The 27,633-nt window shown below is 43.4% G+C and overlaps 1 protein-coding gene across 1 annotated transcript in view; it reads right to left on the minus strand.

Annotated features, from left to right (window-relative positions):
- Positions 1 to 15,682: 15,682 nt before the first annotated feature.
- Ercc4 (ERCC excision repair 4, endonuclease catalytic subunit) overlaps positions 15,683 to 27,633 on the minus strand; it is a 30,942-nt gene continuing 18,991 nt past the window's right edge. The window contains exons 10-11 of the mRNA XM_004652274.3: positions 20,837 to 20,949; positions 15,683 to 18,313 (exon numbers count right to left, since the gene is read on the minus strand). Coding sequence (XP_004652331.1) covers positions 17,580 to 18,313; positions 20,837 to 20,949 — 847 coding nt within the window. The 3' untranslated portion in view covers positions 15,683 to 17,579. The remainder of the gene's footprint in view (positions 18,314 to 20,836; positions 20,950 to 27,633) is intronic.

The raw sequence follows: 27,633 nt of genomic DNA on the forward strand, positions 1-27,633 counted from the left end.
TGCATTGGTAGGAGGATCACCATGAGTTCAAGGCCACCCTAAGACTACATAACGAGTTGCAGGTCAGCTTGAGCTAGAACAAAACCCTACCTCAAAGAACAAAAACAATACACACACACACACACACACACACACACACACACACACACACACAAAAGGAAGGAAGGTAATGTTTGGAAGAATCACATGTAAAGGGATGCTTGGCATCATAGGTAAAGTGTAAATTCTACTTATGAAGTACTATGGTATTCACAATTCATTAGCATAAGTCATAAAGTCTGACCATACCAAATGGTGGGAAGAATATAGATTGTTCTTTTTTCATAAACATACTAATTTGCTGATGATAAATTGGGGCAATCATTTCAAAAAACAGGTTGACACTATCTCCTGAAGTTGAACACATGTTAACCCCAACCTAACAATGCCACTCCTAGGGAAGTCTCTGCACATTTTAAGACTAAGTACAAGAACACACACGCTCTGTTTCCATTACTAAGAGTCAGTGGGCAAGGGCTGGGAGATGACCCAAAGGACAAAGTGCTTGCTGTGCACGTGTGAGCACTAAGTTTGGACACCGGTACCCACATACTGTAGCCGTGTGAGGGCCGGCGGTCCCGGTGCACCTCTAACATGAAGGGAGGCGGAGACAGGAAGATCCCCTGGAAGCTGGTGAGCCGGCTAGTCACACCAGTACAGCACTGAACAGTGAAAGAGACTGTCCAAGCAAAGTGGAAGCTGAGGATTGTCACTTGAAACTGTCCTCTTCTACACACACACACACACACACACACACACACACAGCAACCCATCATACGAGAGTAGTTGGACAAACTGTGGTGTGTTATATGAGCCAAAACAATTAATAGCAATGAGAAGCAGCAAGAGGACTCTAACCCTGTAAGCAAGCCTTAAAAATTGTAACTCCACATAAAGCCAAGGACAACATATGTTTATGTATATTTATTTTTAGAACACATATAACACCTAAAAGCATTATAAGGTCATATGGAAAAGAAAGCAAAGGGATATTAAACAGGCTCATCCCAAGGCTTGGGAGGAGAGGGGATAGGGTAGAGTGTAGATCTGCACAGTCAGATGTGGCTTACAAACTCCTTGTCCAGAGGGAGGACTCTTTTTGCATTATTAAAGCAACTAACTAAATAAAAGTAGGTCATGCATGGATCAGTGGTTGATCTTCATGAACCAAGGAGTGGGATTACTGTAGTCCTATGCACCAGCGGCCAAATTAAAACAACAACAGCAACAAACTTATCCAAATAAAAGTTAGATTGTGATGAGGGGAAATAAGGTTACTTCTTTAATAGTGGAGTCATAGAAAACTTGCATCTAGACCAAAACTGAATATCCAGTTAAAAGGGTTAAAAGTTTGGAACCCCTATCAACAGTGACATTACAAAAATTATCTCCAGAACAGGTCTAAAAAGTAAACTTCAAAGGCCTACCTGGAGAATGTCCTTTCTTTTATAAAAATTCTCTTCCATCTCCAGACTGCTTTCTGACAGTGCTGGGAGAACCAGGGATTAGCTGGGGATCCTCAACAGCCGAGGGCATGGGCTCCTGGCTTTTCATGACGACTGGCCTCTCTCCCCCAGCTTAGCTTCTTTGTGTGTTATCTTATTCCTACAAGGCATTAAGTGTGAAATAAAGCCCTGCCTGGCTGTTTGCCAGGGAGAAGGATCGTTTTACAACTTCTGTAACCCATGCTCATACCACCCCAGGACTCCATGAAGGAGATCAGGATTCTGTATAGGTCAGGTTTTCCTCAGCATTGAGGCTTTGTCTATGGACACTATGTAATGTGCTATTGTGATTCCACTGTTATAAGCTGAAAAGCCAGCTTTGCTTACAACCCAGTGGCTGTGCTCTATGGTTCTGGCATACAGTGGGCACCTGTGATGGTTTGTACTGATTATTATATTATTATTATACTGATGGGTTATACTTGACAAAACCTAGAATCCCCTGTGAGGGATTATGTAGATCAGGTTGGCCTCTGGACATGCTTCCAAGGGATTATTATGATTAGGTTAAATGAGGTGGGAAGACTCATATAACTGTGGGTGGCACCATTCTATGGTTTGGGGTCCTGGACTGTGTATAAAGGAGAGAACTGGCTGAGTAGCAACATCCATTACTGTCTGTTCTACTTCCTCACTGTGGGATGATTATGACCAGCTGCCTCATGCTCCTGGCCCCTAGATGGATGAGAACCTGGAGCTGTAAGCTGAAAGGAACTCTTCCTTCCTTCAACAGTTTTTTGTTTGTTTGTTTGTTTTTTGAGGTAGGGTCTCACTCTAGCCCAGGCTGACCTGTAATTCACTATGCAGTCTCAGGGTGGCCTCGAACTCATGGCGATCCTCCTACCTCTGCCTCCTGAGTGCTGGGATTAAAGGCGTGCGCCACCACACCCAGCTACTCCAACAGTTTTGTCAAGTATTTTTGTCTCACCAATGAGAAAGTAACTGATACATCACTTCATTAATGTTTGTAGAATACTTGGCACGATTTTCCAAGTAATAATTTTGAAGATGTTGGATTTCAAGAAAAATGATTGTTGAGTGAAGTATTCTTCCAGATTGTATTGTATGGAGCAAAAACCAAGATCTAAAAGGTACAAAAGTACTCTTAAGACACATATAAAGAACAGCTGGATTTTGGGGCCATCTTTGGAAAGTAAGGACATAGAAATCCATTGTGTAAGAGGTTAGCAGCTGTGAGAAGGACACAGCTTCAAAATATGTTAAGAATCTGGAGAAAGAAAACACACACTGAGAAATCCTTCTGGAGCTGAGCTGAAAACCTCCTCCATGTAGACCAGCTGACCGAAAGCTGGAAAAAACTATGCTGTATGCAGCTCCATGGGAGAGAGAAAAGTCATAAATGGAGATAAACAACAGTGGACACTGAAAACCTTAAATTTGGCCAGCCAGGTCAAATGAGCCAACAGGTACAATAGTGGCATGTCTGTTATGGGGGAAACCAACTGCTCTCTAGTTGGACTTGGAGGCCCACTCTACAGGAGGGAGTACATGTCTGATACTGAAAACCTATGATAGGAGTAGTCATAAGCCCTAGGAGTGTAACATCTGTTGGTGTCTAGCTAAATGTATATACTATGCTTACCAAACTGCCCAGTAAGCACTTCTCTTAATGTTCATACCGATATAGATATTAATACTACTCTCACTTTTAGTTAGAGAAGCTTCTTTTTCCAGATGGAAGTGATGTTGGGATGACCCAGAAGGCACCATGGTGCTGAGAAGAAGTGACAGAGGAGTGTTCAGCACTGAAATATCTCTGTCGCACCTTCTAAGGCTCAGAGTTCATTGTGGGAGAGGTGACGGAAAGAATGTAAAAGCCAGAAGGATAGGACTCCTTACAATGCACTCTTTCAGACACAAAATGGCCTGGATATCCATGACCTCACAGTGATTTACACTACCAACACAAGACCATCATAATAGGAAAAAAAGATGATGACATCAAAATAAAAGAGACTGGTTTAGAGGGGAGGGGATATGATGGAGAGTGGAGTTGCAAAGGGGAAAGTGAGAGGAGGGAATTACCATGGTTGTCTATAATTATGGAAATTGTCAGTAAAAATATTTAAGAAAAGAAAACAAAGAGAGAGAGAAACATTGAAGACAGCTTAGAAGACAAAACCCTCTTATATGAATGAACTTCTTTGTTAAAATGACAAATCCTCTGTATCACTTTGATGCATATAACAAATCTGTTAAGAGACGGCAGTGAAGTAGACAAGTGTTGGCCATATGAGAGAGTAAAGGGAAAATGAAAAACCCAATTAAGCCCTTTGAAGGTAAGGCTAAGACATCAGAATGAGCGGGAGAAATAAAGACCTTTCTCATTATAAATCAGATGTTCACAGACAATACCTATAGCAGGAAAAAGAAAAGTCCCTTAACTTGTCCACAAGAGACATTTTCTCCAAAGGCAGAAAAGTCTCACATGCTTTTCAGAAAATCACAAGCACTGACACATTGTTCATGTTGTCCCAATTGAAGTTATTTATATTAAGGAAAAATCTGGGCCATTCCTCCTCTCATAGCAGCATGTTCTTTGATTAACTCCACCTGCCAAATGACTTTTTTCCCTATTTAAGCCAAACCCACATGTATTCATTTTCCCCTAAATTAATTGGCTTGCTGCTATGCTGGCTTCCAAGTGTTAAGTCATTTCACGTGAACATGTTTCACAGGTGCAGGGGACAGCAGGCCCTTTAGTGAGGTCATGTGGCTGACTTGATCAAACTTGCTTTCTCTGGAACATAAAGACATCAACAGGCTTCTCCACCCTGTTGCTGGCTGGGGTGAGGTGGGTGGGGTATGCTGAAAGTACCTCATTTTCTTTTACTACCCAACACCTCTCCCAACCCTCACTCAGAATCTGTTGCCAACCTATGTTCCACCTATTCTGAAGGTTTTCATTCCTGTCAGACCAGTGAACAGGGAGTTGAGTATAAATGAGCAACTCACTCACCAACGCCCATTCTGGGAGGTGGGGATTGGCATTTGGTACCATGATACTGTGATCTCTTCCCGGCTGCTGCCATTGTATGTATTCGTACCAAATACAAGCCACAAATATATAAAGATTGGGTGTGAAGAGCTGCTCCAATTTAGGAAGGATCACATGATAACAAGTTTTCCCTTCTGTAAACTGTATGTACGTATGTGTGTCTTACGTATGTATGATATATATTTCCATGCTATACAGATTCTACTGTGAATGTCTGCTTCTGTTGGACAGCCTTATGAGAAAGTCTTTATTTCTTTCATTTCAGTATTGGGCATTGAGCCAAGGGCTTGTGCGTACTAAATAAGCACTCTACCACGGAGCTATAACTCCAGTCCTCTTTTAATTTTGAGGTGTGTGTGTGGGGGGATGAGCAGTCTCACTAAGTTCCTCAGGATAGGTTTGAATTCACTCTATAGCCCAAATAGACTTGAATTTGTGATCCTTCTGCCTCACCCTTCTTAGTTAGCTGGGTTTGCAGGCCTGTGCTACCAGGTCCAGCTAACTGTCTCTTCTTATAAAAATCATTGCTGCTGGGTGTGGTGTGATGGTGCATGCCTGTATTCTAGCACTAGGAGCCTGACGTAGGAGTGTTTCTAGTTTGAGGCCAGCCTGGGCTAAATGGTGAGGCCTTGTCTCAAAAACAAAACAAAACAAAAACAAAAACCATTCAAGCCCAACTTGTATACAATGAAGTGCACACACCTAAGGTGTGCTTTTCTGATTTTTGATATGTATATGTTACAAAACCACCACTGCTAAGACCACAAACATTTCCATTTACTTCATGTGAATTTTCTTTAGGATGTGGCCAGGCTTAACTTTTCTTTTCTTCCTTTCTTTTGAGGTTTAAGGGGATGTGACCTCACCTAGAAGCCCAGGGGTTAACATGGGGTCGTTGACCGTAATAAGCAATCCATGACACTCTACCCTGAAATCCATTTCATATTCAAGGGAGAAACTTCTCTCTGACCAGCAAGACTTAGGCTGTCTCGCTGACTCACGCTTGTCCTGGGGCACATACTCGGCTCTGATAAGAGGTAGTGAATCTGCCCTTCGTTTGTTTACAATGAGTCATGCTGGAAGTCAGGCATCTGATTTTTTTTTCTCTCTCCCATGTCATGGTTGGGCAAGAACCAGACGCAGATACACCCCAATTCAAAGTGCAGTCATCCTTAAAGCACTGGGAAACACCACTGCAAGCTAGTTTAGGAACACATGACTCAATGGGGACCCCTACTGGGGAGCTAAGGAAAGCATGTCTTGGAGTTAAGCTCTCCTATCTCAAGGGCAGATTTTATTTTCTTGCAAATGTACTGATGTAGATGTTTATTCCTTCTTAAAAGTTTATTTTAGTAAGCATTTAAAATGTTGGATATTTTGACATTCTCATACGTATATGTCACTGTATGTGGCTCACGTGTACCCCCTTGCCCTTTTGTTCACGCCCCCTTTGCCAGTCCCTAATGATGACAAGCATCCAGTGCCAGCACTAAGCACACTAAGTACTCAAGTAACGCTAGTTTCCACCTGTTTCAAGCTCAGATTCGTTTTGAGGCAGGGTCCCAAAGGCCCAGACTGTCACTTTGTCCTTTTTCCAAATAATCACCCTTCTAATTTCATGTTATAGATAGATAGATATAGATATTCCTTTCTCTTTTAATCTAGACCCTTTATATCAGAAAAAAATGTGATATTTGTCTTCCCGGATCTGGATTATTTTACTTAACACAATAATCCCCAGTTCCATCCACTTCCCTAACCATGACAGTTTCATTCTTTAAGACTCTTTTTATTTTATGCTACTTGAGAGAGAGGTAGAAAGACAGAGGTAGAGATAGATTAAGAGAAAGATAGAGAGAATGGGCACACCAGGACCTTAAGCCACCATAAATGAATATTGGATCCGTGCGCCACCTTGTGCGTCTGGCTTACGTGGATCTTGGGGAACTGAACATGGGTCCTTTGGCTTTGCAGGCAAGTGCCTTAACCATACGGCCATCTCTCCAGGCCCAATTTCATTCTTTATGGCTGAATAAAATGGCATGCACCGCATCCACTCACCCACTGATGGGCACCTGGGCTGAATGTATGATGTGGCTCCTGTGAACAGTGCAGTGATAAACATGGATGTTCACGTATCTATACTGAGGTCAAGGGAAGGTCTTCATAAGTGACAGATTTGCAAGAAGCATGGGAAGTAGCAGCTGGGTCCTCAGGGCGGCCTGCATCCTGTCCACCCAGCCCATCTGCTGGAGACAAAGTGTGACATGAGTCACAACTTTCAGCCTATGCCCACACTGGAACAATCAACCACATAACCGCTTCAGCGATGACCCTTCCCCCAGCTGCAAGCTGCCTCCACAGTCCAGCTCCAGGCTACAAGCCAACAGCAGTGCAGTGATGGGAACTGTGAAGGCCAGGGTTTAAAGAGCCAAAGTTGCAATTCTTTTAACCAGTGCTTTTTTGGCCTTAACTTAAAATTCCCATACACAAGTCTTGATGGGAGCACGGGGCAGAGGCGGGTGGGGGATGTTTCAACTAGCATGAGTGTCACGACCAAGTCAACATAAAGTAGACTGCTGCTTCAACGCACTGAAGTAAAATGCTCTGTTTGGAGCACAAATCACCATAGCAACCCAGCCGCCCCAGTTACAGTAAGCTTGGTGCGAGCAAAATAAAAATTTTCACCACGTCTTGTGATTGGCTAGTGAGTTGCTGAACATTGAATTTCAGTTTCCAGGTGACATTAGGCAGCATCCATTTTATCTTGTAAGTTGCAGAAAAGGATGCGTCAGTAATAGCCAAGCTATAAAGAATAGGTCACCCACAGTGGCGTTCTAAGCTGCTCCCCGGCTAGCTTCAGCTGCACTTCAGTGTAAAATAGACTTCAGGGGCTGGAGAGATGGCTTAGTGGTTAAGGCACTTGCCTGCAAAGCCAAAGAACCTAGGTTCGATTCCCCAGGACCCATGTAAAGCCTGATGCACAAAGTGGCACATGCATCTAGAGTTCATTTGTAGTGACTGGAGGCCCTGGCACACACATTCTCTCATTCTTCTCTCTCTCTTTGCTTGCAAATAAATTAATAGGCAAATATATATTTTTTTTAAAAAGCACTTGGGAGGCAGAGCTAGGAGGATCATTGGGAGTTCAAGGCCAACCTGAGACTGCATAATGAATTCCAGGTCAGCCTGGGCTACAGTGAGACCCTACCTTGAAAAAAAAAAAATTTTGTTCTACATTCCTAGTTCTCTAAACTTTGGGTTCCACTAATGCTGTGTTCTCTATAATGTTCCTTTTCTCAGTCAACTTTTTTTTTTTTAATTTTATTTATTTATTTGAGAGCAACAGACACAGAGAGAAAGACAGATAGAGGGAGAGAGAGAGAATGGGCGCGCCAGGGCTTCCAGCCTCTGCAAACGAACTCCAGACGCGTGCGCCCCCTTGTGCATCTGGCTAACGTGGGACCTGGGGAACTGAGCCTCGAACCGGGGACCTTAGGCTTCACAGGCAAGCGCTTAACCGCTAAGCCATCTCTCCAGCCCTTTTTTTTTTTTTTTGAGGTAGGGTCTCACTCTAGCCACACCTGACTTTTTTTAAACTTTTTTTTTTTGTTCTCAGTCGCTTCGCCTCTTGATCACTAAACAAAAGCACCTTTGAACTGTGCTTTCCCTCATTCTCTTCTTCCTGATCTTCACGCTTCTCAAGATTTCTCAGCCTCCCAGAGGGGTGGGTTACCCCCCACCCCCACCAGGCTCTCTTGGACCCACCACCTATATGACCCGAGTCACTTTCTGGTTGCATCCTAAGAGTAGACTCTGAGACTGCTAACACTGCAGACTGCTCCTCTGAGATTCTCCCTAACTTTCAATCTAGTTGTTTCTCACTTCCTCTTCCTCTTCCTCTTCCTTTTCTCCTCTTTTACCTAAGTGGAGGCAATTTCTTTTTTTTTTTTTAATTTTTTTTGTTTATTTTTATTTATTTATTTGAGAGCGACAGACAGAGAGAGAGAGAGAGAGAGAGAGAGAGAGAGAGAGAGAGAGAGGGACAGAAGAGTGGGCACACCAGGACTTCTAGCCACTGCAAATGAACTCCAGACGCATGCGCTCCCTTGTGCATCTGGCTAACGTGGGTTCTGGGGAATTGAGCCTTGAACCGGGGTCCTTAGGCTTCACAGGCAAGCGCTTAACCGCTAAGCCATCTCTCCAGCCCGTGGAGGCAATTTCTAAGATTCTCCTGTTGGTCCTTCCATGCTTCCTTACAAACTTAGCCATTCATTTTGTCAGTCTCCAACTCATTTCGGCGGTGCAGATACATGCTGTTTCTTTGCATGAGATTGTTCCCTGCCAGCTGGTTCACAGCCAACCTAATCAAACTGGAATTACCCCTCTCCCACACTTGCTGATTTCTGATAAGGAATCTCATAGCTTCCCAAGTCCAGGCTTACCACAGCGTTACTTAGCCTCTTCCGAGGAATGCTTCCTTAATGGATGTATATATCCTTCCCGTTTCTGAAGCTACTGCCTAGTTATGGCCCTCACTACCTACTGCTGAGTGTTCCAGTGACTTCTGAAGCGATCTCATTCTCCCAGTCCTCCTTCTAGCCATCAAGGGATGGTGGTAATAAATCGACTTGGTAGTGGCTTGCATCTTTGTGTAGCCTTTCACAATTTTTACTTCTTGATCTTTAAGAAACGGAGTCTCCGGTCCCTACAGATAATACTCTCAAGACCTCAGCACACTAAGTACTCATTAGTTTCCTTTCATTTCAATTCAGCTTTGTTTTGACACAGGGTGACAAAGGCCCAGATTGGCCTGGAACTTCCTATGTAGCTGATGCTGGCCTTGAACTCCTGATCCTCCTGCCTCTGCTTCCCAAATACTGAGATGGCAGGTGTATGAGCCACTGTGCTCGGCTTCAGCCTCCCAAGGACTAGGCTTATGAGCGTGCACCACCAGACCCTGACCTTAGACCTCTTTTTTTTTTTTCTGAGATAGGGTCTCACTCTAGCCCAGGCTGACCTGGAATTCACTATAGAGTCTCAGGGTGGCCTCGAACTCATGCAATCCTCCTACCTCTGCATCCCGAGTGCTGGTATTAAAGGTGCGCATCACCACGCCCGGCTTAGACCTCTTTTCTAAAAAAATATTATTTATGTATTTGAGAGGAGAGAGACACAGAGAGATTGAGCACACCAGGGTCTTCAGCCGCTGCAAACCAACTCCAGATGCATGTGCCACCTTGTGCATCTGGCTTACGTGGGTCCTGGGGAATCAAACCATGGTCCTTTGGCTTTACAGGCAAGTGCCTTAACCACTAAGCCATCCCTCCAGCCCTAGACTCAGGCCTCTTGGTCACATCATTTCCTTTCACTTTGACCTAACAAGCCTCCTACAATGGAGCCCTATGTGTTGCTCTCAGATCTCAATTCTGCTTCAGACTCCGCCATTCTATTAGCATGTTTCTCTATCAACTTGGTGGACTTGGCCAAGTGCACCACCAGCATGTGTCTGCAGAAACCCTAGCTGTTTCTCAATGCTGCTGGGATTCTACCTCTGTTCTGAGACCATTCTTGGTGTCCGAGGGGATGGGACTTTTTCCTGACCTCTGGAGCACTTCCTCCCTCCTGTGGCCTTCTTCATTCTCACTTTCTGCCTTTGACTTCTCTTCACTGCAGCTTGGGGGCCCTGTGATGGCACAGGCTCTTACAGTATCAGAACCAGAGAGGACTCTTGGCCTTCCGTATTTAAAGGCCTGACACTGAGAACAGGCCTGCCCAGTCATGCTTCCTCAACTCTATTACAACAGCTCACTCTAAGTTGCTGCTGGGTATCACCCTTCCCAGCAACAAAAACGCACTGGGACAAAGTCTCTCACTCAGAAAAAGGCACTGTCTTAGTCAACACCAGATTCTAGAGCTCAAAATGGTAGGGGGAAGGGTCCCAAGTGTCACTTCACATTTTCGGGACTACCCTAACATTATACTTGGTTTATCTACCATCTTGAAGAAACACAGGAAGTCCCCTTGTCTGTCACAAGTGGGTGTTAACCTCCTAGGCCTTACGGAACCATGTTCTCAGGTAGAAATATCTTGGTCAGACAAGTAGATCCCTAGGAATAGCTAAAGCTCCTTGTCACTTAGAAATCAGTCCCCCCACCCTTTTGTTTTTTCAAGGTAAGGTCTCACTCTGGTCCAGGCTGGCCTGGAATTAGCTATGTAGTCTCAGGGTGGCCTTGAACTCTTGGCGATCCTCCTACCTCTGCCTCCCGAGTGCTGGGATTAAAGGTGTGTGCCACCACGCCCGGCTCGAAATCAGTCCCTTTAACACTAATAGTCCATGCTCTGTGGTTCAAAAAGAGAAACCAGACTCTGCTGGTCAGGATCAGCCAGTACTCAAAAATGAATTGCAGTTCTTCAAGTTAATATCAGCTCTGAGTTTTTAATGGGCTAACATCTTAGTACCTAACTAGACTTCTTACATGTTGCAAATTATGAAATGAAAACAGAAGGGGGACTATTTGTGAAGAGAAAGGGGACCCAGAGAGAGGAAGGGAGGGTGGATAGGAGTAAATATGAGCAAAGTATAATGATATGTATAAAAATGTCGTAATGAAACATCATTTTGTATGCTAACTAGATAATTAATAGACACATACACAGAACATATGTTTATACATATCTACATTAGCCTTTTTTTTCTTAAAACATCTTTTAAAAAATTTATTTATTTGAGAGTGATAGACAGAGAGAAAGAGGGAGGGAGGGAGGGAGGGAGAGGGAGAGAGAGAGAGAGAGAGAGAGAGAGAGAGAGAGAGAGAGAGAGAGAGAGAGAGAGAGAGAGAATGGGCACACCAGGGCCTCCAGCCACTGCAAACAAACTCCAGACGCATGCGCCCCTTTGTGCATCTGGCTAACATGGGTCCTGGGGAATTGAGCCTCGAACCAGTCCTTAGGCTTCACAGGCAAGCACTTAACTGCTAAGCCATCTCTCCAGCCCAGCCTTTTTCTTTTTTTCAAGGTAGGGTCTCACTCTAGCCCAGGCTGACCTGGATGGAACTCACTACGTAGTCTTAGGGTAGCCTTGAACTCATGGCCATCCTACCTCTCCTTTCTGAGTGCCGGGATTAAAGGAGTGTGCCAGCACACCTGGCTATATTAGCCTCTTTTTATGAGGTACAGCTTTTGGCTGTATGAGGCTAGAAATGGCTTTATCATTACATGGGAGTTATAGGAGCTCATGTGGTTAATACTACTGCAGAGTTAAATCTAGACGGTTTTATGTGACTGAACTAATGAAAATATCAGTAGGTGTGAGGACTGGCTTAAAAAAAAAATCAAGGACCTGGAGATTCACAGTGGATCTGTCAAAGGCATGCATAAAGTTCAGCAAAGGCAAAGCAGAGTGAGGATGCAGCTAGCCTAACCTCTGCAGCCCTGCGGGACCAGAATCCTTGGCATGCTACCACGTTTCTACAAGTTAATAGCTATTTGTTTTTATTTTTTGAGACAGGATCTTGCTATGTAGCCAAGACCGGCCTTGAATTTGTCATCCTTCTGCTTCAGCGACCAGAGCATCAGAGCCGGGAATACAGGCAAGCATCATCATGCCTGGAAAGCTTCTATTTTTATAGAGCTGCAAAAAGGCCTTCCTCATCAGTTAGCAAAAGGAACTTAGCCATAGAAAATTAGAGGCAACATGTGGCTCTACATAGAAGAGTACTCGGGATTTTTTTTTTTTTAATCCATTTCTCAATTTTGCCTACTTGATCTTGAAACTATTATCTGAGGGAGGTAAGGAGATAAACCCACTTGCTTTTTCTGTTATCATACTGGTAGCTATGTGTATGCAAGTGGACACATGCAGTCTTCTATGACCTGCCCTATCTCCTGCTCTGTCCCCAGTGTTTCATTATGGGATCTGTAGTCAGACTACTTGGGTTTCTGATCATGGTTTCAACAATTACTGTTGGATGACCTTGTGCAAAGTACTTACTCTCTCTGGCTAGCTTCTTCAACGGGAAATAGCATTACATAGTTCTTCTCTGGCTTGTCTGTGAGAAAATAAAATAATGTGTAAGTACTCAGTAAGTGAGTTACATTACCACTGCAGAGAAATGGTTCATTTCCTTGCCAGGTCTTATTCCGACAGCAAAACACTAAGAATAACTTGTCTCACATGCCATTAAAGAAGGGACATGCATCCGCTTTTAAAGCAGAAGCAACAACAGCTAAAACCACTGAACTGTTCCGATTCATAAATGCATAATTATCTTGTTTTAGAAATTACAATAAATTCCAGATGTATGGAAAGAACAATTTACTTCCTCCAGCTTTGGTGTTAAAAAGAATATCTGTATGTGGCAGGAAATGTCACTTTATAAAGATGTCCCAGGCCCTGTGCTTACTGCATACTTATTATTTCCCAATAAAAGTATTTCCAAAGAAAATGTTTTAATTTTTTCCCCTTTTTTCCTGATGTAGGATCTCACTATAGCCAAGGCTGACCTGGAATTCACTATGTAGTCTCAGGGTGGTCTTGAATTTATGGCAATCCTTCTAGTTCTGTCTTCCGAGTGCTGGGATTAAAAGCATGTGACACCATGCCTGGCTTCCTTTTCTTTAATTTTTTAAAATTTATTTATTTGGGGGAAGGAGGGAGACAACAGGCATGCCAGGCCCTCCAGCCACTGCAAACGAACTCCAGATGCATATGGCATGTTGTGCATCTGGCTTTCATGGGTCCTGGGAAATCGAACCTGGGTCCTTTAGCTTTGCAGGCAAGTGCCTTAACTGCTAAGCCATCTCTCCAGCCCTCCTCTCCTCTCCTCTCCTTTTTTTTTTTTTTAAAATTTGTTTATTTTTATTTATTTATTGGAGAACGGCAGACAGAGAGAGAGACAGATAGAATGGGTGCACCAGGGCCTCCAGCCAGTGGTGCGTCCTAGGGAATCGAGCCTCGAACCAGGATCCTTAGGCTTCACAGACAAGTGCTTAACTGATAAGCCATCTCTCCAGCCCCCACCACTCCTTTTCGTAAGGGGACATGCTGCAGAATGTAAAAGCAAAGAGGAAAAGATGACTAAGAAAAATGCATTGATGGGCATTCCCCAGGACCCACGTAAGCCAGATGCACAAGGTGGCGCATGCATCTGGAGTTTGCTTGCAGTAGCTGGAGGCCCTGACACATGCATATTCTCTCTCTGCCTCTTTTTCTCTCTCTTTCCCTCTCAAATAAATAAATAAAAGCAAAAAGAAGTTAAAAAAATACATTTGTTGCTCTAGAACATGGGTTACCTGTGAGGCAAACAGCAGAAGCAGTGATTTTAAGAGCATTACAGCTTTAATTATTTATCCTACATAATAAAAAACTTGAATTTTCTCTGAAATCTAAACATTTACTGATACACTGCTGATAACATATGGCCTCTTACTATACACAGATATTTTTACTTTGCCCATAAGATGTCGAGGAAAATACAGAATAAACAGACATTACACTACACACACAGGCACACACACAAAGAGGTTACAGACATACGCATTTCAGATTTCTCTCTCTTATCCAAATCTTGGCATACAGAATCCTACATTAAGAACAGCAGCAGGGCTGGAGAGATAGCTTAGCAGTTAAGCGTGTGCCTGTGACGCCTAAGGACACCGGTTCAAGGCTCAATTCCCCAGGACCCATGTTAGCCAGATGCACAAGGGGGTGCATGTGTCTGGAGTTCATTTGCAGTGGCTGGGGGCCCTAGTGCGCCCATTCTCAATCTGTCTACCTCTTTCTCTCTCTGTCCCTCTCAAATAAATAAATAAAAATAAACATTAAAAAAAAAAAAAACAGCAGAAGCATGGTGGTCCAGGCTACCAAAAAACCTGCTAAGATAAGCAAGGAGGTGCTGGAGTTCCGTATTGGACAGGAAATAGCTATAAACCAAAATAAGAAAGAAAAATTATAAAGAAAATTGACAACTCACACCAAGGCCTTGCTACATTTTAATCCACTCAAGCCCAAGAAAAGAATTTTCCTAAGATGTTGGTTTTTAAGGGGAGGTTTCTAAGTGATACTGAACAAAAGGAGCATTTCTCTAGAGTTCTCTGAGCCAAAGTAAAATCAAATTATGCTGGGAAGACAAAAGCAAGTAGCAGTGTTGTCGCCTCCTGGCCCCACCTGCTTCCTCAGCCTTGCTTTGCTCAAGTTTGATCAGTTGTGCCCTGGCATCGCAAGCACCCAAATCTGGAGCCCCCCCCCCAAAACCTAATGGGTTGATAGGTGAGCCAATCGTTTCCTGTCCCTTGCCAGCACTTATCTGCCATCAACCATCTACTGAGGTTCTGACTAAAGACAGCCATGACTGCCAGAAGGACAGAACTGATAGCCTCCAGCAAATAAGATTCCCTCTAGAGTAATTTTTAAAATTTTTCAAGAGTGGCATTGTGATTTGAACTAGCACATTTGAAGAGGGTTTCTCAGAGTATTTTATATGTTCAGAATTTTATACAGAAAACGTGGACAATTAGAATACTACTGCTGACCTAGATTTAAAAAAGGTTTTTAAAAAGTAGCACAGTTCATCAGTAATCTCGTCTTCGTGATTCTGAATGAAAAAGCAAAGTTGGCAAAACGTGGATAGGAAGTGTAGCCATACGCCATCCCTGTAGCATTACACATCTGTAGCTCCTTTACCAAAAAGCCTTAGATTGTAAAAATGCATAAGAAACTGGTAAAAGCAAACCTTTGATGGATGTACTAAAGCTTCCCACAAGTGAAACTTCATTCCAATACACTCAGTCAGAAGAGGAAGTGGCAGTGAGTGTCCTTCAGTGTAAAGACTATTTTAGAGTCATCAGAAATGATAGGTCATACTCAGTCGCATCTAAGACAGTGGCCCTTTTGTGTCCAGTAAGTGCATCAACAAATGGCAGACATGGAGAACTGGACACCCAGAGTAAATACTAAGAGTATTAGCTCCTCTGCACTAGATAACAAAGATTACTCAAGATAATAGCTCCATGAAACCTTAGTTTTCAAAACTAAACTTGGAATGAAGCCTCCATTACAGTATGTGCTACATTAAGATTTCTGTTTCATGTAATAATAAAAAAGCCGGGTGGAATTACATGCCAAGAAACCACATGCAGAAGTGGCATGTCTGTTTTAATACATTGTGAGCCATCACTGAGTTCGACAAGACAAGAACGACAGACGTAAATGAGAACATCAATGTTGGGATCAAGCCGCAGTTTGAGTTCTGTTCTAGAAGGTATATTTGTCATCCTGGGACAAAACTATTAGCACCAATCTTCATTCCATGTGACACTCAGTTTGCTTATCTTCTTCCCTTTCCTTCACAGCAGCTTGTAGAAAGAAGTACAAGGATAACCAATCTGGTTCTTGACATCCTAATTCACTTCTGGAATGCCCTTGTACAGAAAGCAATATCCACACATACTGCTGGTCCTTCTGCCCAAGGGGTCCAAACCCACAGGTTTAAGTTTCAGAAACATTCAGGAAAATAAATATATTTCTACTGAACTTGTACGACACTTTTTCCTTGTCATTCCCTATACAATAAAATAGAATAGCTACTTTTGTGTCATTTACACATATCATGAATTACAAGTCATTAGGAGATGAGCTGAAGCACACTGAGGCTGGGTGTAGGGTCAACGCAAGTATTATACCACTTTACATAAGAACTCGAGTATCCACAGATTCTGGCTACTCTGGGAAGGTTTTGGAACCAATCCTTCTTAGACACGGAAGGACAACTGTACTGAAGGCTGAAGACTACCTTGTTAGAAGGTTCACTTTTTATCAGCTTATTGTGACAACCCAAAAATAGCTGATACTGATGAGATATTAAACTGTGGGGCACTGCTAGCAGAATTGATGTCTACTTCAGTTCTTGAGGTAGAAAATTTACTGCTTTCTACTAAATGTATGATTAGCTAAGTTAATCATGTTTAAATATCAAAGTTTAAAAACAGCACAAAGATGCTATGGATATCCTGTATGTAGGTAAAAAGTAAAAAGCCAACCCAAATCCATCAGGAGGTTTAGCATGTGTAGTTTTCTTATAGATGCATATATTTAAATACATAATTTCTTTTGAATGTTTATATATCCTATGCACTGATCTACTATTAATCTAAGATCACTTAACTTGGAGAAAAACCCCAATCTTGAAAGTGTGTGGGTCCCTCCTTTGCTTGTATTTACTCCTCACTCTGGGAAGGAAGCAGCAGTCCACACAGGAGCATGGGTGGTGGACAGTGAAAGTAGATGGGGTGGTTTTGGGATAAGGTGCTGGTATTTTTAAGCTAATGAAGAAAGCTGGGGGAAGTAAGTCTTGTAAGACTGTGACACCATTTGGGTTTTGGGATCTTGGGACTCTGAAAGATGAATGTTACAAACACTGAGGATTCTAAGAATTCCTTCATGAAACCATCACATTTTGTAAACAAGCAATTCATTTTATGTGTTAAAAATGCTGGTTTAACAACCAAGTTGATATTATATGACACAAACATTTAGTTGATCAGGAGACTAGTTGCCAATTTTGAAAGTGTTGCCTTAAATAAGTACTAAGCTGTCCCTTCAAGGCAGAGGTGGGAGCAATTGAAGAGCATGGGCGGAAGGAACTGTAAAGGATGGAGTGTTCCCTCCTCAGGCTCTACTGGGCTGTGTAGACAGCCTGTGTGAGAAAAATCAATTCTGCTTGCCTCATGATGGCCTGCTGTACACACTTGCTGGATCTTGCCATATCTCATTTAGGCATGGACTCTAGCAAGTTTGCTGTGGGCAGTGCGGGGAGGGGAGAAAGCAGGCAGAGAGAAGGTAAGAAGACAGGACAGCACAGTGCAGAGGGAGGAACACTGTCTTGGCTCACCTTGTAGACAGAGTGCATACTCATCAAAAGCACTGGAAAACAAAGAACTTTTGTGCATAGAATAATGACCCCGGTTGACAAAAGACTAGCTAACAAGTAGTCACAGGAGCCAACAGCCTCCACTGCTCACTTTCTCATTTTCCCTTTAGATAGGACTTCTGCATATGTGGTGTGAATGAAGTCATAAAGCTGTTTGGCATTCCCTGTGTTCCCCAGGATGCTGGCAAGTTTGTCCTGTGGCAGGGTTGCTAGCTCTGCAATGTTCTTCACATGGTTCATCAGGGAGCGGCAGTTTTTGGCATTGACCCCTGGCATTTTTAATAAGAAGTCCTGGGGACCTGGGCTATACTTTTCTGACTCTGGGAGGGTTTCGGAGTCTGCTGTTATGGCCATGGCTGTGGCTGCATCTGGCTGTGGTTTATTTTGTTTTAGTTCCTCAAACAACTCAGCAGTGGCGTGGGGAGAAGGACACCAGAGGAGCCGGAGTCTGGGGAAGTGAAGTGTGAGGAGGGTAAGTTTGGAGCTGATGTCACTGCTGGAGATCTCCTGGAATAAGGCACCTCGGGATGTAAGAGAGAAGGGCTTGCTGGGGTCAAACTCAATGAGGAGCACGGGGCGCTTGTAGTAGCGGGACATGGAGACGCACTGGCTATACAGGCGGCCATTGTTAAGGGAGCCGATCAGGTCACTGATACTCTTGCGCTCCACGCACATCTCCGGTGTCAGAATGTAATCTCCAACCTCTAACGTCACAGGTTCAATGTCAATGCCTCGGCGATGGATCAGAGAGGGAAGCTCACTTCTAAACTCTCGCATGTCCACAACTATGCTGTGCTGTGTGCCATTCTGTTCCTGGCCACCTGAAGAGGAAGAAATGTGACATTTTAAGTTATGCCACTGGGTAAGAAGAACTTTCAAAGAAATATGACTAGGTTTAAAGTCTATTATGCCACACAATACCATGCATTATTTCACATTCCTCTGTCCTTTCACAAAATATTACTTTTATACAAAGAAGAGATGATTTCCCCTAAATTAAATGGAAGAGAGAATTAGGAGCTCCAGGTTGTTCATGACTTACAGTGACTCAGACACATAGACCTTTTTGTGCTGGCCTGCCCTCTGGTTCCCTCTACTGTCCCAGTGTGTGATGATCATGTATTTGCAAGTCCTAGGCCAGACCTGGGTGTGTGGGGGATGCTGAGTAAACCACCTCCAGAGCTATTGTGAAGACCACAGTGGTACAGAGATGAGAAAAGGGAAGACATGGGAAACAAGAGCTCACACTAACATGCACTGCCAGGGCCATGGTAAGAAGCACATTCTAGACTCAGTGGGTCTGGACTCTAAGGCTCTAAGCCTGCATTTCCAACATGATCGCAGGCAATGGCATGTTTAAGAATCAAAGGTTGCAGGTAGAACTATGGTGCCTCTAAAGATCCCCATGGTCCAAGCCCTGCATGGAGGGGCTTTGCAAATGTGATTAAGGAGATTACCTCGGTTTATCTACTGCTATCACTTGGATATGAAATGTTATTAAAGGTTCAAGTGTTCAATCAAGGCTTGGTCCTACAGCTGTGCACAGAGGCAATAGACCACGAGGGTTCTGACCTCATTAATGGATTATTCCATTGATGAATTCAGAGCTGGACAGACTACTGGGAGATGGGGCCTTGTCAGAGGAAGCAGATCACCAGGGCTGTGCCCTTGAAGGGTGCCTTGTCCCTGGCTGTTTGCTAAGTTGAGCAGCTTTCTCTCTCTATGCCTTCCCACCATGTTGTCGTCTTACCACAGACCCATAAATAACGAGGCCAGCTGTCAATAGCCAGAAGCCACTGAAATTTTGAGCCAAAATAAATCCTTCTTGTCTTAAGTTGCTTATCGGGATTTTATCACTGACAAAAAACTGACTAAAATGTCTGTGTAGCTCAACAGTCCTTAAAAATGAAAGAAGGGCTGAGCGTGGTAGCACACACCTTTAATCCCAGCACTTGAGAGGCAGAGGTAGGAGGACTGACGTGAGTTCAAGGTCATCTTGAGATTACATAGTGAATTCCAAGTCAGCCTGGGCGCCTGGGCTAGAGTGAGACCCTACCTCAAAAAACCAAAAAAAAAAAAAAAAAAAAAAAAAAAGAAAGAAAGAGAGGAACGAGAGGGTCAGAGAGACACCATGTTACTGGAGGAAGGTACAATGAGGTAAGGAATGCAGGCAGCCTCTAAGGCACTGGACAAAACAGAGGAAGGTTCCTGTGAAGCTTCTAGGAAGAAAACTGCCCTGTTGACACCTTTATATTGGCTTAGTGACATCTGTTGTGAATTCTGACCTTATTGCAGAACTGTAAGCACATACCTGTGTGCTGTTTCAAGTCACCAAGTCTGTGGTCATTTTTTACAGCACCAATGAGAAACTCAGGCAGAGGTTTCAACAAGGCTGACTTCTACAAAGAGCTATGTGGTGTCTATAGACCCAAATCTCTCTTCCTTCTCAATGCCTTATATTCTGCAGCTCTTCATCAAATGTTACCAACCACTTAAGATTGCCTCAAAAAAGGCACAGATGTTCTAAGGCAGAGTTTCCCAAAGCATGGTCCAAGGACCTTTTCTATCAGATGCTCTTGAGATCCTGGTTCCATTTCCTGTTCACTGAAGCCGAGTTTCTAGTTTGAAGCCTGCAAGCATAGTTGTAACATGCACCTGAGGTTTATTTAAGTGCACTGAAGGCTGAGGCCCAAATCTCACTTGAGATTAAATCAGCACAAGCCCATTGCTTTCTTTCTGCTGCTTGGCTGGTAGCAGCTGCTGTTATGGGAAAATGAGGCTTGGGGAAGGGAGGGAAAAATGGTTACTTTTAGATCAAGGTGCATGTGTGGTCCAGCACGTCTAGGTGGCATGTCAAATGTCACACAGCAGGGAGCCTGCCAACATCTGGGGATCTGGAGAGACCTCAAGGAGTGGCCAATGTGTGCAGAAAGTAGTGGGCTTGAGTGAGCCACAAATAAGTCTGAACCTATGCACACACCTGAGAAAAGGCAAGGAGAAATTCTTCCACCTAGTCCATGAGTCAAGTGGCTTCTCTGGGCCATTTATCAAAGCTTTTCTGACAAAGTACATTTGGAGTCTAAACCAAACCACTTAAAATCCAATATTGAGACATCATTCATTCTCAGCTGGGGTGCTTAGAACTCGACCTCATATGTTCACTAGGAATTTAGCACCTTCATTATGGGGAGGATGGCAAGGCTATAAATGGCAGACAAGTTAAGAGTGTAGGAGCAGACGTATTCCCCTAGCTGATGTCCGATTTTAGGAGTCTGCAGAACAAGCTTGGAGTCTCACAGCCTGCTCTGCAGCCACATGGGCAATGGGTCCAAGTGTGGACTCACCGGCTTTGCGCGTGTCGGCAGGAGTGCTGGTCGATGCTGTGCCTCTTGCTAAGTCCAGGTTGGTTTCATCTCTACCTTCACGTTCTTCAGGGACAACCATGCTAGCCTTTTCCCTGGGGGAGGAAACATCTTAATCCCTGTGGGCACTAACTTCAACATTCTAGACTTCAATCTTAAGATCATAGTACCTAACATGATCTACATGCTGGGCATGGTGGCACAAGCCTGTAGTCCCATCTCAGGAGGTGGAGGTGGGAGGCCCTCTGTACACCACAGGACTAGTCATAACAGAGAATACAAGAAGTACATTAAGTAAAGATGCAGAGAAAGAACTAAAGTGGAGGAATTTCTTAGTTGGGTTACATTTTTTTTTCTTCTAGAGCACTACAAAGAAGCTTTTTTTTTTTTTTTCTTTCTTCTTCTTTTTTTGCTTTTGTTTTGAAGGCAGGGTCTCATTCTAGCTCAGGCTGACCTATAACTCACTCCGTAGTACCAGGGTGGCCTTGAACACACACCCATCCTCCTACCTCTGCCTCTTGACTGCTGGGATTAAGGACTTGTACCACCATGCCTGGCTCAAAAGAGTTGTTTTTATTTTATTACACTCTATATTCAAGTTTATGAAGTGTTTTGTATGCAGTGATACTTGAGACAAGACAGAAATGTAAAATACATTACAAAGTTTACTTGAGACAATTTGGAAAATGAAGCTGATAGTATTTAAAAAAAATAATTTAGGGCTAGCCAGGTGTGATGGCGCACACCTGAAGTTCCAGCACTTGGGAGGCAGAGGTAGGAGGATGGCTGTGTGTTCAAGGCCACCCTGAGATTACATAGTGAATTCTAGGTCAGCCTTGGCTAGAGTGAGACCCTACCTAAAAAAACAAAACAAAACAAAAAAACAAACAAACAAACAAACAAAAAAAACCATAATCATCATCATCATCATCATAATAATAATTTAGGGCTGGAGTGATGGCTTAGTGGTTAAGGTGCTTGTCTGCAAAGCCTAAGGACTCATGTTCAACTCTCCAAGTCTCACATAAGACAGACACACAGTGATGCAAGCATGCAAGGTTGCATATGAGCACAAAGGGGCACATGCATCTAGAGTTTGACTGCCGTGGCTGGAGACTCTGGTGTGCCCATTCTCTTTCTCTCTAGCTCTTGCTCTCTTGCATTAAAAAAAAGGCCACTGTGTTGGGCTTGCTTCAACAAAAAATACTTTAAATCATTTCTAGTCAAATATTTTCAGGGTGATAAAACTAAGGGAGGTTAAGGCAGGCATGATAGCACATGCCTTCAATCCCAGCATTTGGAGGCAGAGGTAGGAGGATTGCTGTGAGTTCGAGGCCACCCTGAGACTTGTGACTTCCAGGTCAGTCTGGACTAGTGTGAGACCCTACCTCGAAAAACCAAAAAAACAAACAAAAAATACCTCCAAAAGTAAGGGAGGCTAAAAAATCCATGTATGATGAAGGAAAGGAACACACATACGTGATAGAAAAATCTCTAGGCCGGAGGCACCATTAAACACCCTCAAGTTTAAAGGAAAATCAGGGTTAATACAAGAAATCAAATTGCTGCCAGGTATTAAAACAGAAGGGCTGGAGAGATGGCTTAGCAGTTAATGGCACTTGCTTGTGAAGCCGAAGGACCCAGGTTTGATTCCTTAGTACTCACATAAGCCAGATGCACAAGGTGGCGCATGCATCTGGAGTTTGTTTGCAGTGGCTAGAGGCCTTGATGTACCCATTCTCTTTATCTGCCCTTTTCTCTCATATATATTTTCAGAAAACCAGCATCTCAATGTATATCTTGGAACAACAATCATTACTCAAGTGTACATTTACTTTAAATCACTTATGGAGTGGTGTGGTGTAATAAGTGCACTGGATATAAACACTTAGTACTTCCTGTCTTTGAGGTGGTTCCCTCAGTGTGTATTTCGTAACTTTAGGTACAGAGGACCATGCTGTTCCTACCTAAGATTTACAACTCAGGGACATGTCAGGAAAAGTCCCTCAGTAATCAGAGAAGAAGCTGAGTATAATGCAGTCTTCTTCCTTCCTTCCTTCCCTCCCTCCCTCCTTCCTTCCTTCCTTCCGAGAGAGGGAGGGAGGAAGGGATGGATGGAGGGAGGGAGGGAGGGAGAATAGAGGCACACCAGGGGCCTTCAGCCACTGCGAACAAACTCCAGATGCATGCACATGTGTGACATTGTGTGCTTGTGTCACTGTGTTTCTGGCTTATGTGGGACCTGCAGAATCAAACATGAGCTCTCAGGCTTTGCAGGCAAGCACCTTAACCACTATGTCATCTCTCCAGTCTCAGTCTTACTTTTCAAAACCAGTACAGTACAATTTATTCATGAAACAGCATATGCCTAATCTGTGCCTGGTATGACAGAAAAGATTTACAATGGGGCTCTTCCTTCCTGAGGGTTGTGGTTGAGTTGAAACAAAGAACCATGAACGGACCATGGTTCTAAGAACTACAGTGCAAGAAACTGGGGAAAGGCAAGGCGGAAAGAGCCATCAATATGAACTAATTTCACCAGGGTCAAAACAATGATTTTCTGATGAAAGGAGATAAAATCAGAAAGACCAATTAAATTCTTTACCCACCCTGGATAAATGATATTTTAGAGTAAGATAGTAAAAATGCCAAAACCGAATAGAAATGATAAATTTGTACATGTGCCAAGGCTTGAACCAAGGACATTCAGCATGTTAGATAAGTACTCTATCACTCAGAAATTATAATTTAAAATTGTATACTATATGAAACAACCTACAAATGTTACATGATCATCAGCACAGCACAAACAAAACAGATCCCAAAGGTCAGACAATGGTTCAGGGCTTTGGAACTGGGATTAAGAAACATGTGTTGCCATGCCTAGCTGTTTACGTGGGTCATGAGGATCAAACTGACGCAACCTCTCAGTCCTCAGGCCCTCATGCTAGCACAGCAAGTGCTCCTAACAGCGAAGCCATCTCTTTTCTTTTTGTATGTATACATGTGTGTGTGTATACACATGTATGAATAGATGCATATGCACGTGTGGGCATGGATGAGGAAGCCAGAAGCTGATGTTGGGTGTCTTCCTCAATCACTCTCCATTTTATTTTTATTAAATAGAGATACCATTTTTGGCTAGACTAGCTAACAAGCAAGTCCTAGGCATCCTCCTGTCTCCACCTTTCCAAAGCTAGGATTACAGGAGTGTACCACCATGTCCTGCATTTTACCTAAGTGGTGGGGGTCAAAAATCAGGTCCTCATGCTTGTGTGGCAAGCACTTTATGTACTGAGCCATTTTGCCAGTCCCACGATGGTATTTTCTAGCAGCAAAATTACAACTACAGCCCCCCACCCCCGAAAAACAGAGACTAACTCAAGACTGTGCCGATGTCTGCTCAGGGACATTTTAGCAATATCATGTTTTCTCTTCATTTGTTATCTGTAATCTAGTGATCGCAAACTGAGCTAAACCATCCCTTTCCCTGCCAGTCCTCCTGATACATTCCTTTCCGGCTATTTAAATAGCACTGCTTTTGTTCTTACGGCATCACTCATGGAGGTCTTGGCAAAAGCCCATCATCTTTTCCTCACATTAAATCTACTCCTAAGTACACGCATGGTCCAGATGCTCTTCCAGCAACTTACCCCAAATGCTGTTTTGTTTCTTTTACAACACCTCTCAAATTCCCCAAACTTTCTGGGAGAAAGTATCTTAAGACTCTAAACAGTGTAATCATCTGACTGCAGTTTGATATGGAAGGCCTCATTATAAGTAGATAAACACTGAACAGTTCAGAAAAAAGTATGTCAAATTTTAGAGAAGATTTCATTAAAAGCCGGGGTGTAGGCCAGGCATGGCGGTACACGCCTTTAATCCCAGTATTTGGGAGGCAGAGGTAGAAGGATCGCTGTGAGTTTGAGGTCCCCCTGAGACTACACAGTGAATTCCAGGTCAGCCTGCACTAAAGTGATAGCCTACCTTGAAAAACTAAAACCAAAACAAAATAAAACAAAGAAAGGCAAGCAAACAAATAAACAACAACAACAACAAAAAACTGGGGTAAAAATATTGTATTTGAAATTGGGGAAAGATCATGGTCTCTCTAGATTCTGACAAGTGCAGTTTTTCCAGTATGCACAGGGCTCACCCACATATTGCCGGCAAACTCTGATGCATGTGTTTTGCTTTTTGTGGTGCTGATACATAAAGTGAGCTGCACCTCATTCCTCGAGGCATGCTGTCATTTGTACAAATAGAGTGGCACGGGGTTCCTAACGCTTACCAATAGCTACTTAATGCACCCTTCTCTAAGATTAAGCGACCTGGTAGACCAGAGAAGCGACTTCATGATGAACACATGGGGAGCAAAGCCTACCTCCTTGGGTGACACTCACTTCAGCCTATTAGTTCCCTTGGCAGTGGTACCATGTGGGGAAAATATTAACTGACCAGGTCGCAGTTGCTCAAATTCTATCCACTTCCTACAAAGATCTATGTTCTTAGTACTGGTCCATGGCCAGCTTTTGGGGGATGAGCTATATATCTTGTAAGAGAGTTTTGTATACCTAAGGCCATGGGCCACATATACAATTCTGATCAGCTTATGCTAACAATCTGATTTATGGTGAATACCCAATTTTGCACTGGAAGGGCTTCAGTTGGAACAGCCAAATGTAGGCATGGGTGCTCTGTCTATGAGACTGAGATCCAATTATAATTGTAGATATCAAGGTTAAGGTAAGTTCCTGTTGTCAACCTATTGCATGGCAATCACATGTGGATGGTGGGAGAATTATGCATGTTTTTGTCACTTACTGGGCAAGGACATCTGGAAGCTTCTTCCTATTTTGCTGATCTGAATCTAGAGCCTATTGCTGTGATGAAACAAAGTGTGAGTCTATCACTTTTTTCTGAATCTTATGAATTTTTGTAAGTAAATCACTGAGTTGGGACTTCTGACATGACAATATGTAACTGAATCAGAATATTTTAGAGCTATATTCTCATTTATAATTTGGTGACAATTATTGTCATTGGAGAGAGGCCAGGCAAACTGAAGGAACTTAGGAGGTTCTGGTCATACCCAATGCCACCAGTCCTGATTCTAACTCCTCCTAAGTATCTTCCTCTGTTTCTTTCTTTCCAGCAACCTAAGCTTGGCTGCCAATTTCTCTCACTAGACAACTGCAAAGGCCTTTTGACTAGTTTCTATGCAAGGCATTTCTCAGTTTAATCTTTAAAAAAAAAAAAAAAGCACCTAACAATAGACTTAATGGCTCAGTGGGTAAAGTACTCTCCATGCAAGCATAAGTACCTGAGTTTGGATCCCCAGAACCTATATGAGATGCCAGGCATGGTGGTATACACCTATAATCCCATGAAGAGACATGTCTAGCCAAATCATCAGTGTGCTGGGTTCACTGAGAGACCCTCTCTCAAAAAATACAGTAAGGCTGGGTATGGTGGCACATGCCTTCAATCCCAGCATTTAGGAGGTGGAAGTAGGATTGCCATAATTTGAGGCCACCCTGAGGAATTTCAGGTCAGCCTGGGCTACAGAGAGAAATATCTTTTAAAAATGTGTCTGTGGGTCGGGCGTGGTGGCACATGCCTTTAATCCCAGCACTTGGGAGGCAGAGGTAGGAGGATCGCTGTGAGTTCAAGGACACCCTGGACTCCATAGTGAATTCCAGGTCCGCCTGGGCTAGAGTGAGACCCAAACCCCCTCCCAAAAAAATGTGTCTGTGCAATATACCATATAAACAATACCTGAGAGCATATGAGAAAACATTTTCATTGGCTGAGAAGACAGAGTAATGACTTTGTGATACTAGCTGGAGGAATATGTGGCCAAGACACAGCACAATTATAGAACTGAAAGGAAGGTGCCATCCATGGTAAAAGCCTCCAGAGGGACCTAGTGGCACTGATCCAATTAATGACTCCTGCTAGAACTGTCTGTCTTGGACTAATCTGGATGGCACTTTATTTCACACATACAATGAGACCCCATAACTAGCACAGGAGGAAAGGATGCCCACTTCAAGATTTTGTCCAGTTCCGTGGCAGACTGACTGACACAGAAAACGGTATTTGTCTTCTCACTGCCACCGGTTCACTGCCAATGCCTGAGGCATGGAGGAGCAGCCTGCCCAGATAGGCTCACTGAGGGCCATGGTCTCCCATCTGGCCTGTCTCTCTGGCTCTGGTCAACAATTCTTGGTGTCTTTAGAGGACCCTTGGGCCATCTGGTCCATCTTTCCACACCACCACAACCTCCTTGACAAAAAATGTGGCCAGTGAGTTTGTGACTATCTCAAGCAATTTCCTCAAGTTAAATTGAAAAGCATTTTCTATATTGATTTGGAACATGACACATTCATTCTAGGAAATGTACACGTTCAGGCAAATCGTGCACTTTTAAACGAGTACTTTCACAGACTGATTCTGGTGATGGTGGTCAGAGCTGGTAGGGCCATAAAAGTATTTCCTGGTAAATGGCACAAAATCTGAAACTTTTTTTTTTTTTTTTTTTTTTTTTTGAGGTAGGGTTTTGCTGTAGCCGAGGCTGACCTGGAATTCACTCTGTATTCTCAGGGTGGCCTTGAACTCACAGAGATCCTACTACCTCTGCCTTCTGAGTATTGGGATTAAAGGTGTGCACCACCATGCCCAGCTTAAAAAATCTGAAACTTTTTGATTACCAACACAATACCACCAGTGGAAAATTCCCTGTTGGATCTTATGATGACTCCTAGTCAAAATGCAGG

This window comes from Jaculus jaculus, chromosome 11, assembly GCF_020740685.1.
Source record: "Jaculus jaculus isolate mJacJac1 chromosome 11, mJacJac1.mat.Y.cur, whole genome shotgun sequence".
In the NCBI taxonomy this organism is placed as follows: Eukaryota; Metazoa; Chordata; class Mammalia; order Rodentia; family Dipodidae; genus Jaculus; species Jaculus jaculus.